The following is a 13,900-nucleotide window of genomic DNA, read 5'->3' as shown; positions in this document are numbered from 1 at the left end:
GGATTCGGGAGGAAGAGTTACCTTAGGGGTCCAAAGTTTGTGGTGATTCCTTAATAAACACCTGTGATACTTCAAATAAACTGGATAAAGTAGCCACGATTAGTAAATTATTTAATAAATTGAAAAATCAATATTTAATCAACTAATTGTCAGACAGTCGAGATATTTGGCAGAAATAGCTGTTTTGACATTCTCTCAACTAAAAAAAAAAATTGTCGAACAAATCTGAGATGGGTGGTGGATGTGGAATGACCCATAACACATGTTATGTAAAAATTGTTGCTCCTGCATATTTGCTATTCAAAATTTATCCAAGTGGTTACCTTCCAGATAGTAAGATCGCATCAGCCAAATAACATTGTGGGTACAATCTCATTCTAAGACTGGTACACAAGAAAAACGGTACTGCAATACAGAGGCGATGGTTCTAGTTTAGAAAATGAGAACAATTGGTCAATATTGGTTACAGCACCTTTTTATCTATGTGCCAGTTTTAACACATCTCATTTGAGCAATGCTTGGTTTGTATATGTTGGCATCTTTTATTTATTCAGCAAAATTCTATTTATATCAATGAAGATAAGCTGCTGCAGTTTCAGAGTGCATGCTACATCACTACGATTGGAAAGTATCACAGAGGCTTATTCTCAGGTGCGATCAAGGTGCGGTTACTGTGCACTGAAGGAAAGTACCATGTAAAACATGATAAGCACCTTGAGCAAAACCGCAGCAAGGTAGAGTAATACATTTTACAAACCATCTATAGTTGTGATCTTCAGAGACAGAAAGTGCATTGTACTGAAGGTGACATTTGCATCAATACAGAGATCACTAATCCATTACTATTGGCCTCTGGCATGAAATGTTCCTTACAAGGTCTGCTTCAATCACACTACAAATGTGTGTCACAGACAAATAACAAAAAACAATGATATTTTATTGAACTGTTAAAAAGCCAGTGTTTAGCTTAAAAGTGCTGTCAATCTCTTGCTACTGGCAGAACAAATCCTGTTTAATTACATAATAAAGAAGCATGGGTACCCTTAACATTGTCCAGACACAGTTGACCTACCACCATGTGTTCAGCCTGTGAACCATTTTATGATTTGCAATTTGGCTTTGCTTCAAAATCAAAAATGTTGCTAAGTGGGACAAAAACATGTTGACATCTGGAAAGGGCATGTGGGCTACTCAAGGGACAAGCATGTCGGCATTACAGGCTTGTTTCCAAATGATGCAAAGTACTTGGGGAGAAGAGGAAATGCAGATCTTAAATCACAGAAAGAAGAGCTGACCAATGCAAATCCCACTGCCATGCTACGTAATGTTTTCATATTTCAGAGCTCTATTCATATTTCCAGTAACATTACTTTAGTAGTGTTACTTTCCTCAAGACTGAACAGCTGTGGATTAATCATGCAAGAACAGAAAAATCATGATCAGTGTTCCTCTAAACGGTGTAACCTTCCTCTTGCTCGGTCTACCAAACAGGAGACATGCCTTTTGGCAAAGCGAAAATGCTGCCCACCAGAAAGATTTGGTGCTAATCCAAATGTGACCAAAATAAAATCCTGAAAGACGCTCTGTACTTATTTGGAGGTCTATTGTAAAGTCCCAGTATGTATAACAGCAGACATTTCCAGGAACAATCGCTGAAAATTAGGGACATTTGGCCAGCACATGTACATCATATCGATTATTGCTAGGTTTAAAACAGGATAAAAAGTGCAGCTTATTTTACTGCAGATAACATTTTGCCTCTGAATTTGTTCACTGTATTGTTAAATAATGGAGAACTATATTCTCACTACTTAGTGGCTAGAATTGACCAACTGTACCATAACCATTTAAAGACGCCTCATAATTTCCACTTTAAGATGCGTAAATTTACATGGAATAACTTTCTCTTTGCGTAGCAACACAAGTTTTAGCATATTAAGTTTATCCGAGACAGATCGGAATTTCCTTTGGTAGCAAATTGGAACAAACAATTATATTTTATAAACACTAGGGGTGAAGCAGGCAAAAATTGGAAACAAGGAAAAACATTGTTACCATAGATACAATGGTTTAGTTCTCCCAAGCACAGCAATACAAATTATCCACTGATAAGGGTTGATGTAGCTATAGGACCCAAGAACAAAAGGACTTATCTTTGTATCAAATGTTTGTGATTGTATTTTAAACCATGATGATATATGTGACATCTGCCCACAGGTGCTTTACAAAAAGAAAATGAACACAAAATCCTCAGTGTGGGTTAAGGTGGAAGAAACTAGCGGTTGACAAACAAATATTAAATAGGGAGATTGAGGATTTGGGTAATATACATTCTGCATAAATGCATTACAGCAGCAGAGAGGTGTTAGGTGGGAGGCAGGCACTTTGTCCTTCAGTTTATGTTACACTTTATAGTTGTATTTATATTTTGATGTGTATTTTTGAACATTTTATTGGTACTTTTATTTACTAGGGAGCACAAAAGTGCAGGAAAGTCTTTATGAACCATCTTCCCTGCCCCGGCAATATTAAATCCATTCTAATAGCATGCCAGCTAGCATTAGATCTCCTTCCTCTTGTTCCCACCTACCATGCTTCTTCCAACCAAACTTTACCCACCATTGTCAACCACTTTTACTATATTATGCTTCTTTTACGTCCTCCACTGCATATGGCTCTGTGCATTCTGCTACCCATGTTATCCGTTATTGTTCTATTGCTCCTTGTTGGCCTTGTTTTTGCCTTACTACTTGAATTAGGTTACCCTTGTTTCTTCTCTGGCACTTCTACTTCGTGCAAAAAAGGGCAGACAATTCATGTAAACAAACCACTACTCCGTACTGCCCAATTTTGTTAATAAATAATATTAACAGTAATATATATTCGTGACAGTCACAAGAACTAGATTGTTTCTCTCCTAATATGACAAGCCTGGCAGCACTGCACCATCAGAAGACTTCCACAGCAACCCCAAGAGAAAGATTGAGCCTATATTGATATATAGAGGCATATTCAGTTAGGTTTCCGGTCCGCGGGAACCTGCGCATTATTGACGGTAATACGGTACCGCGGGAACCTGCGCATTATTGACGGTAATACGGTACCACAATAATGCAGATTTTCCTACGCAACCCTACGAAAACCCACGTTATTACGGTAACGTGGATTGAGTTCGCGGACCGGAAACCTAATTGAATATGCCCCATAGTCTGTTAGAGGTTGGGAAGCAGCTAATTTGGCAAATGAAGATCGATATCACCAAGTAAGACCTAACTGCTGTGCTTGGCTCTTAAGACACATCATGACATTTTATTTTTAGGACACCAATTTCAGGAATTTTTTCAACCATATCACAAGATTGACTTTCCTATGAAGAACCAACCAATTAAAACATATATTTTAAACAAAGTCTGACAAATGGCTACAGGACATACATTTTAGCTCTTGTTTCACATTGAGGAATGCCACATTCACAATGAACACAGTTTTGATGATCAGGTGTCTGGTAAATAAATCAAATGGTTTTTAGGCACCGACAGCAGCATCAGCAGAAAATAGGAGACAGCCAGACATCCATCTTAATTCTGACAGGACTTAATGGAATAATATAAATGGAATATTATAAATCCTTAAAAAGAAGATTAGATAATTTGTCCGTACCAATGTTGGCGTATCATTGTAGGAAACAGTTCCCAAAAAAATATATTTGTACACTGAACTACAGTAATTGGTACTTAAAGCAATTAGGCTTACATTGTTAATGAAAGAACCGAAGTACATTAATTACCAGGTAAATTAAACTACATTGAGCCCAATGAGAATATAAATAGCAAGGAAGTAAATGTATTACTTTTAAGTAATTCAATATTTAAACCATTTTTTAGTTAAATCAATGCGTACTTAATTACAACTGAACTAAGCTGCACATCATTTTAAATAAGGTAGTTCAGATTAAAAAGTACTGTCACTTTCTCATGTTAAACTGTGTATGTGTACATATTAGTACATATTAGCTACAACACTGTCTCCCATTCAACAGCTTGCATCAGTCTTCTGCACAGACATTGTTTCATGCACCAGCCAGACCAACAAGGCCAGCCAGGACTTGAAATAAAATGCCAATAGGTTTGTGGCATGCAGATGTCAAGTACAGATGGATGCACTTTTAATCAGCTGTGCCCAACTTCCCCGCATAATCATTTGCTCACAAATATAAAACAGTTAACAATTGTTAGGCATAAGACACTACAGAGTGGTATCAAGGAATGCCCTCAAACCAAGGACAGGGTTGTTCTGGAGACCTACTGGAATACCATCTCCGTTCAGCTGTCATTGCCGTTTCCATCTCTGTACCTTCTTTGGTAATCCCCACAGCTTCTAGGTAACAAAAGATGCTGCTACAGCATCTGCAAACACAAAGAGCAAGTTCCCTAGCTCTGTTTTCAGCAGCAAGCATGAAGCTAAAAGTAAAATACCAGGCACACAGCTACTCTGAGCTAGCAGCTGATCACAGGAGTACCCATGCAGCACACAAGCGAAAGTCTTTTCCGGAACAGGAGAAAAAAAAAAGGGAAGGCGGTGTAGTTATAATAAATTTTTAAGGACAGTTGTGGTCAACAGCAGACAGATGAACCAGGCACTGTAAAAATGTCAACATTCATGTCTCCAACTTCCAACCGATGCACGGAGCTGGCGGACACAATGGCTGCTTTAACATTGGTGGCCGTTACCGATAATAAAACTGCCTTACAGCTGCCACGCACATTTTCCCCCCAACACCAACCACAATTGTTATTTCGCTACTTATGTACCAATTGTTCCCCACACTTCTTGGATTGTAAACTCATTTGGACACGGTCATTTAATATCATGACATGTAATGTATTTGTATTATGAACCCCTTAATGTACTACATAATATGTTGGCTTCTTTAGAAATTAAGGTTTACAACAACGACAATGTGTTTTGCACTCAAAACTCACCTGTTCCTGAAAGCCTACCAACCATCCACTTAACCCCTCATCCACTCTGCTTGTTCTCCCTCCTCTCCCCTGGTCCCTTTTTCTCCCTTGCATCACTGCCTCCCTTCGTGCCTGTTTTGTCCTCCCTCCCTTAGGATGTAAGCTCGTATGAGCAGGGCCCCTCTCCCCTCATACCGACTCTTCTGCTCCACCCTCACTCCATATGTCTGCCCGGAGTTTCTGAAGCATTGGTACTTAGTGTTTATTGTTCTGTGATGTTTTACCCTGTATGGTCTACTGTTCGTATTATGTAAGGCGCTGTGAAAACCCTGTGGCGCCCAACAAATAAATGATGATGATAATAATAATAATAATAATAATAATAATAATAATAATAATAATAATAATAATAATAATAATAATAATCAAGCTCTACTCGCACGGACCAAACCTTATTGTTGACGCAAGCCACAGGAACTGCAGGTGGCCATAACTTAGAACCCAATCTTACACACATCCTAGTTTACACAGGGAACATAGGAACTGAACTGCGGTCAGGCACCAAAATCTGTTACAAAACCAAAAAAACGGATGTGGAACAAGGATATAAGGTATGCAGGTGGCATAAACAGATATGACCGGACACTTTATGCATCCAGAAGCTCAGCAATGTTACAGATACTTATAAGGGTGCTGATAAACCCCTAGCTCATTTTGTCCTTTGTAGAAGTGTAAACTTCTACACAGACTAAAAAAGTGTATAAGTAGTCTGAGGTATCAAATGAGTGATAATAAATATGAAAAGGTAATTTCCATTACACATTAGGCAGATAAGGTCAGAAGAAACACAGAGCAAAAGGTGCAGGTCCTGCTTCCAAAACATAGGCCACCACCCCACAGAAGGAACAAGAAATTGAACAAGTACTGAAGTTACAAACAGAAGAAAAAGCAACCAATGTCACTTTTTCAAATAGAGTGTAAAAAATTGTAGTTATTCATATTGACAAAATAGCCCAGCAATTCCGTTCATTTTACTTATCAATGGATAAAATTCATGATACAGCTCTGTTTAAGTTGGCCAAACACAAGCTGAGCCTTCCACATGGCTCAGCATTGACACTCAGCCCACAAAATACTTCGGTGGCAAATTGAATCTAATGAGGGCCGAGTGGTCAAATAACCAGGTTCACTGGAGTCTATTAAGAGCAGCTTGTCGATGAGTGCACACAGATTGAAAGCGGTTATCTACTGACATTAGCTTCCATTTGCACAATATTAATACGATCAAATTTGATTGCATCATTAACGGCATCATGCTCCTTCTATGTCTGCTGCAAATTCAGACAAATTGGATTTGTACCGTGCAGCAGTGGCAATGAGAGATTACATTTCTTCTCAATCACAGTTTCAAGTCTCAAGTTTATTCTTGAATGCCAAAAACCCTTTAAATCTAGTCCATTTCCCTTAAGGGAAAAATTCCTTGACCCCATACTAGCACTCAGACAACTCCCTGGATTAAAATACAATAATGTGTTATTAATTTCAACAGTTCTGGATATTTAGTTGTTTGAAAACTATCCATTCCATTCTTAAATGTATTTACAGTGTCTGCCAATAGCAGCTGTTATAGGAGTGCACTCCAGTTTCCTGCTTATGTTAGTTTTTTTTATACAGGTGGAGATGGAATCTCTTCTCTCAGCCACCAGGGGGAACCTCATGCCCCCTGTGGGAATTAACAGGCTGTCAGGATTTTTTCCGGTGTGAGCCTACTGTGAATAAATCTAGTTCTGACAGTTTTTTTTATATACAGTATATCAGTTCTACCATTATTCATTTTAGTTGCCTTCCTATGCACTCTTCCATTCCATAGCATCCATAGAGAAAAGTACTTTTAACCCCCGACACCAGTCAGCTCAAATCACTGACCCAGGATACAACACTGGAACCTAGCCCATGTAAGAGTATGGACCATTAACAACCAGATGTGGTCTTTCAGACAGATTTACATGTCGGATTGGAAAGTGGGATAAAGGAATGAGCTTACCTCAATTCTGCCAGTGTCAGGCTGGAATCCACGGGCTGGATCTTCAGTAGTGACTCTGCACTGAATGGCACAACCATTAATACGGATATTTTCCTGCTTCAGGCCAAGCTCGGGCAAGCTTTTTCCTTCTGCGACATGGATCTGAGCATGAACCAAGTCAACGCTACAAGAAAGTACAAAAACTTAATTACTACAAAATTTTTACATTTCTTTATTTCCCATGGTATTCCATAGAAATATCTCCTGGGAAATTAAATCTTCATCTACAGACGTCAGACAACTTGAGATTCTCTGCAATGCAGAGGCTGTCAGAAGAGAACATGGATGCTAATCCTAAAATTCATCTACAAGAGACAGCCCAATTTGGAGACTAGTGCAGTTGATTTAAAATGCTTCAGAATGGCTGCAAATGTGTAAACGGAGTTTGAGAGGCAACACAGACTAACAAGATTTTTTTTGTACAGGGAAACATTTGTGGTATTGATTACTCATGTACGCCGATATCGTGCCATAACATATACATTGTCCTCCTCCTTGGCATAATGAGCACAAAGTATTATATTCAAAAGACACTAGTCTATAATTTATCTGTTAGTAAGTAAATGCTAGAAAGTTTTACGGTTGTGAGCCTAATGATCCACTGTCTTGGGGTTTAAATAGTCTTATTTGAGCTATTACAAGTTCAAGTGGCCATCTAAATGTGATATACAACAAAATAATAGTCAGTGCAAAACATAAGCACCCTGGTTTTGTGTGTGCATAATATCTCTATATCAGCATGCCCTTCTGTGAAAAAGGATACAGTATAAAGTCACCAGAGTTCCATGACCATGTAAAGTGCTTTTATAAAAGGTGTCATCTGATCATTTTAATCTGACCAGTAGTGTTTGACAAAAAAAAGCTTAAAGTATTTTGTAACACTTAACAAAATTTAGTAAACAAAAAGCAGGTTTACAAAAACATTAGTTATTTTAGAGAAAGGAAAGCTGTTCCAATGCTGTATTTGGCGAGGGTATGCTATCCATGACCAGCTGGGTGAGGGCCTGGAGCAGGCTAAATGTGGTGGTCCCCAAGTGTGATGTCTGTTAATAACTAATTGGAATCAGTCATAAGAGAACAGTAATGTGAATGTGTACGCCATCATCTTTCAAAAACACTCAAAAGCACCGCCATCATCTTTCAAAAACACCCTCCAAAGCATGTTTGTAGGTTAGAAAGTGGTCTGGCCACTTTGCTTGAGCACAAATAGACCATATCTTGCGAGTCGACTGTATCTGGTCTCCCACATGGGTTACCAAAAAGTGAACTTATAACGCAGACAGAATCTGAGCAAATTTTATAATCTAAAATGGTCACTATAGGAAATTAGAACTGTAAATTTGATGACTAGTGATGTCAGAATGACAAAGAAAAGGATATCTTTCAAAGTTGTTTATACAAATATTACATATTCCAGACATGTATAATAAACATATTTCAGAAACTTGTCCTTTTACAGTGTTAAGCTAGGTACACACTACAGAATTTTCCACCAACTTTTTATGCCGATCGATTTTACATGCGATCGCGCTGTCCATGGACTGCATACACACTAGCCTTGTTAAGGACAATAAAGGGAAGAGCGGACGTCCCTTTAGCGACTTTTTACAGGTATGTTGTTGTGAGCAATGACTAATTTCGTACTCCCTGTTGTGGATCGGTCGAAAGTTTATACACACTACACAACGGAAACGAGATTGGAACGGAAATATTAAACTGTACGACCAACCAAATGAGGCGACAATCGTCCATTTGGGCAGACTTTCGACCATCGTGTCACTGCACACACTGACCCGACTTTTGTACGAGCGGTCATATGTCGGCTGATTTAACCAATTATTGGATGAAAACTGTAGTGTGTACCTAGCTTTACCAAGATGTAACTAAACTTGCTGTAGGCACAATTCTTACAAAGGGTCAGCTGAGAATGTAAACATCTTCAGGTAAAAGTGGATGGGCACCATGCAACAGAACACTTTAGTCAGGGCATATTTTACGTTACTAAGTTTCAATTGAAATAATGGAGTGGTGGATTTAATGAAGCTGACAATATCATTCGTGTTACTGCATTTAAAATCTTGGCAATACCCTCATTTGTCGCATATGATGGCAAATTAGCAATGAAAGGGTTCAAAGAAGGCAAAAACATTACAATTATAGTGGAAAGCAGAAAAGTGTGTATACTAATCAAAGATGGCCGCCCTCATGCCAACAGTCATTAGCTCTGCCACATCAGGCAAAGACCCTGAGGAAAGCATCAGATGAAGGTTGATAGCTTTGTAATCATGACAAAAACTCAGCGGGGCAGAAGGAAAGCAGGCCATGAGTGGGGTCTGAAGGAAAGGTTTCAATTATAGTGTCAACACATTGTCTTCTTATTAGACAGAAGTGCTTTTCATAACAGCAATGTAGTTTACCGAAATAGACATCCAACAATACATGCATACACAATGAAACAGTGCACATTTTATGCAAATTGCTAATGTACACTCTTCATACGGTCTCACAGCTCAAAAAGAAAATCTAGCTTCTATTTGTTCCACTTCCAAAAGCACAACTTATATTTAAGACTTCATTCAAAACAAAAAAAAGCCACTGTAGACAAAAACAATCCGTGGTTCTCAGGCTGGGTTTCCACATTTTCCAAAATTTATGAAGAGATTTTTAAGCTTTTTTTCCTTTCACTTTTAGATTTAATTTAAACTTTTGATTTCTTTCTTAATGGTCTTTGCTACATAAAAGTCTCATCTGTCAAGTCCTCTCTCAACTGCGTTGGAAGGCAACTGAGCAGGCTGACAAGTTACAAGTTTCCTAAGGCAGGGCACACAAAGTTAAATTATACACCAAAAACAAATTTGCACACAAATCAATATGATCTTATACATGTTTATTTTAAAACTTCTAAGCATACACACTAAAGACTAGCGTTTTGTCCACTTGCGCATAAGTAAAAGGGCATATTACATGCCAAAAATGCAATTTTCATACAACTCAAAATGACCACCGTAATGTACTTCTCCCAGTTACCAGATCTCTGTCCAGTTTGGCCAAAAATGGGACTCAAGAAATGTGACTATACAAACAGACAATGTTGGAGAATTGTACTTAAACAACCAAACTGCCAAAGCCTATAAAAATATATAGACATGAAAAAGGACACTCATTTCTGTGTATTTATAAATCAGGACATAAAATTAATCTAATTCTCATAAAAGTACTAAAATATGATAAAACCTCATGTGATAACAGAAGTTTATTGTTCAACAAAAAAAATAAAAAAATAAACCAGAACGAAGAATACATGTGTGGAAAAAGTGCCTCCCATGTTTATGTATGCTGTAGAACCATATTTAGCAGCAACAACTTAGTAATAAGTAGTAATCATTTTCTGTATGAATTTAGCAGGATCCTATATTGTATTTGAGAAATTATGGTCCATTCCTCCTTGTTCATTTGTTGTGTGGTGGACCCAGCAATTTTGCTATTTTCCAGTTTTTATTTTTAATTTTCTACTCTATTTCTCGAGACCGGTCTCTTGTATTTTATTTTATTACACGTGTGTTAGTGTATTGTTACTATGAGGATCCATTTTTGTGTAGCTTAATCATTTAGTCCAGACAACTCCTCTTGATCATATATTTATTTAGCGCTGCAAGTATGGATTGTGCTGGATTTTTTATATAAGGGTTGGCATTCCGCCTTTTTTCATATTCAGCTACTTATACAATAATATGCTTTCCTAAAAACTCAGCGCAGGATTCCTTCTTTGGTGTTTCCATTCCTCCTTAAAATACTGTTTGTTGACTGATGTTTAAGTGCACAACATCTCAATAGAGTTGAAGTCTGGGCTTTGACTTTGCCATTCCATAACAAGTTATTTTGCTTTTCAGCCACTAAGTAACATATTTGGTAGTGTGATTAGAAAATCCTGCTGCATCTGATTTTGGGCAATCAACTACACTTTAAAAGGTAGAGCGTTCAGGGGATATTTTCCAATTGTGTTATATTTCAAACCTAGGCCATAATACTGTAATGTTTTCTGTTGGAGAGAAAGGGCATTCTCCTGGCTACGCTTTCATGAAAGTTATACTTCAGCCTTTTTATATGAGGTCATGAACTTGATCACTGATTATGTTGACAGAGGATTGTAGATCCTTAGCTGCATCTTCAGGTTCCTTGCAATTACTCTGCTCTTTCTATAGTCCATACCTCCCAACAGGTCTGTCCCTGGCAATGGGACAGGGAGCGGGGTCAATGCACAATTGGGGCATTCCCATAGAACAACAGGGCTTTGCCACATCACAATGGGTGAATGCACACACCCCCAGAGCGCAGCTGAGTAATGTAATGTGCTAGGCTGCTGATTAGACACCTCAGTTCCCCAACATTCACATGTGGGACAAACATGTCCTTGGGCAGGACAGAGCACTAAAATTAGGACTGCCCCACTGAAATAGTTTCATTTGCCAAGAAACCCACTCCTGGCAAGATAAGCAACTCTTTGATGTTGATGCATTTGTATATCTTTCTTGCCAATGATGCACTTGGAGATGGCCGTATAACCCTTTCTAAAGTGATAGTCAGCAACAATTGCTTCTCTGAGATCACTGTAGACTTCTGTATAGAGGTGGCAGCACTTCTGGAGGATTAAATAATGGTGCATTTGATTAGCAGCATCTGGAACAAATTACTTTCTTTACCAATATGGAAGCAAGGATGTAGCCTTTTTTTTTTTTTAACACATGGCTGCCTAATGTGTGATTATCAAATAAATCGGAAATTCTTTTATTTATTTAAACATGAGATACAATGCATCACATTTGAGGACTAGAGGACTGCCAATTACGGCCCGATCTGTAAAAAAAACAGTGTTGAAAGGAGCATAGCTTTTTTTCCCCTCCATGACTACAGGGGGACAGCAGTAATCTTTGGATATACCATAGTGTGAAAGTAAACTTTATTTTTTGGAGGTCAAACCAATAAGAAAAGACAATTTTTACCATTCAATGGATGCATTAAGCATAGATAAATCTCCAAGTGGAATTTTTGTAGGAAATCTGGTTCTAGTGAAAACGGCTGGTGTACAAATAACAGGTCTGCAAAAAAAATTTTTTGGACAGCCGTTTTGTTTAGTTGACTGATTACGTTTTTTTGGTGCGCTGAATCCAAAAATTACAGCCGTTTTGTCCTGGGACGTCAGGTTTCCGAACAAACGGGTGGTCATCGTTTAAAAAAATCTCAACACAAATAATTTACATTAAAACATGATTTACATGAAAATTATTAACTCATTTGCACAGGTGACGACAAAATTAACACCACACTCAAGTAGATTGCTTGTAAAATAGTCTTTTTTTAAACTCTAAACTTCTTTTTTAGCTTTTCCTCTTGTAGGTGGCTTCCAGAAGATCCCTGCACAACATCCAGCAGTAGTCAGCCATCATCGTAGCACTCCATTTCCCTTGATACCTTCTTTCCATTTCTTTTATATCTTGATGGAAACATTCTCCCTGCTCTTCACTCACTGCTCCCAAATTTTCAGGAAAATAGTCAAGGTGTGAGTTGAGAAAATGGACTTTTAAGCTCATAGAGCAACCAAGCTTGTGGAATGCTTTCAACATTGTTTCCACCATTTCCTTGTAATTTGGGTCCTTTTGGTTTCCCAAAAAGTGTTTTATGACCACAGTAAAGGCAACTCACGCTTCTTTTGAGGCCAATTGTTTTGCTTCCAGTGATTTTGTCGGTCTCTACTGTCCCATAAACATAGAAAACAAGGGTATTTGGTGTATCCAGCCTGTTGTCCCAGCAGCATACACAATACTTTTAAATCCCCACATACCAACCATTTTTGGTTTTGATAACCCACTTTGAGTACCAACTCCAAGTTCTCATAAGTCTCCTACAAGTACACCGAATGAGCAACAGGAATGGATGAATAACGGTCACCATTGTTAAGTAAAACTGCTTTTAAGCTTCTTTTGGAAGAGTGAATGAAAAGCCTCCATTCAGAAGAATCATACTGAATGTGGAACTGAGCCATCAACCCCTCTAAATCATAATGAACTCTCCACATATGAAACAGAAACGGTCAGGCGAATTTACACACTTTCTTGGAGGCATTGCACTAATTTTGAACCACACTGACAATAGCGGGATGACGACTGAAATTAAATACAAGATTGTGGAGGAATCAAAGAACAAGTTAATGCATAAAAGAACATGTCCGGGCAGGCCCTAGCAAGCACACTCAACAATGCAGTGATCACCATCAGGACCAATAAACATGTATTTTCATGTTTTCGGGAGCACTGGCAGTGAAAATAAATTTGTTTTTCCATGTTCAGTTCCCCCCCCCCCCCCAAGTATTATGAATATGAAATTTAGCGATTTCCAACTACCTGTTTGACCAAGGCACATTTCGATTGTGAAAAAACCTGACATCCCAGGAAAAAACGGTGGTCATTTTCAAATTCAGCGCACCAAAAAACATAAGAATCAGATAAAATTATGAAAACAACTTTTTGGTTGCAGACCTGTGTAATTGTTCTCTGTATGTGCAACACATTGATAAATAAACTGAAACCATTAGCAGAGCACTGATGGGCAACCTTAAAAGGGCCACACATTACTCTTAATTTTACTAATAAATTGAAACAATGCATTTAAAGTCACCTACCTAACATAGGTTGCAACACTTGTTTAAAATGCCTGATATAACAAACAAGTTTGACAATAAAGCAGGAAGCAGATGTGGGCTACCTGTTGCCCAAAATTGGTATATGGTCACATCTCAACCTATCCCACATTTTAAGCTCTCGGCAAACGGTGAAAAAGAGGGAAAGGAAACATGATGAAT

At 38.2% G+C, this 13,900-nt stretch overlaps 1 protein-coding gene across 3 annotated transcripts in view; it reads right to left on the bottom strand.

Moving 5' to 3' along the window:
- PC (pyruvate carboxylase) overlaps positions 1 to 13,900 on the bottom strand; it is a 341,750-nt gene that overhangs the window by 155,838 nt on the left and 172,012 nt on the right. For all 3 annotated transcript variants that reach the window (XM_075188742.1, XM_075188743.1, XM_075188740.1), the window contains exon 9: positions 7,006 to 7,168. In XM_075188742.1, coding sequence (XP_075044843.1) covers positions 7,006 to 7,168 — 163 coding nt within the window. The remainder of the gene's footprint in view (positions 1 to 7,005; positions 7,169 to 13,900) is intronic.

Source organism: Mixophyes fleayi, chromosome 10 (assembly GCF_038048845.1).
Source record: "Mixophyes fleayi isolate aMixFle1 chromosome 10, aMixFle1.hap1, whole genome shotgun sequence".
Taxonomy (NCBI): Eukaryota; Metazoa; Chordata; class Amphibia; order Anura; family Limnodynastidae; genus Mixophyes; species Mixophyes fleayi.
Note: the sequence above shows the minus strand (reverse complement) of the source record. Positions and strands in the feature narration are given on the sequence as shown.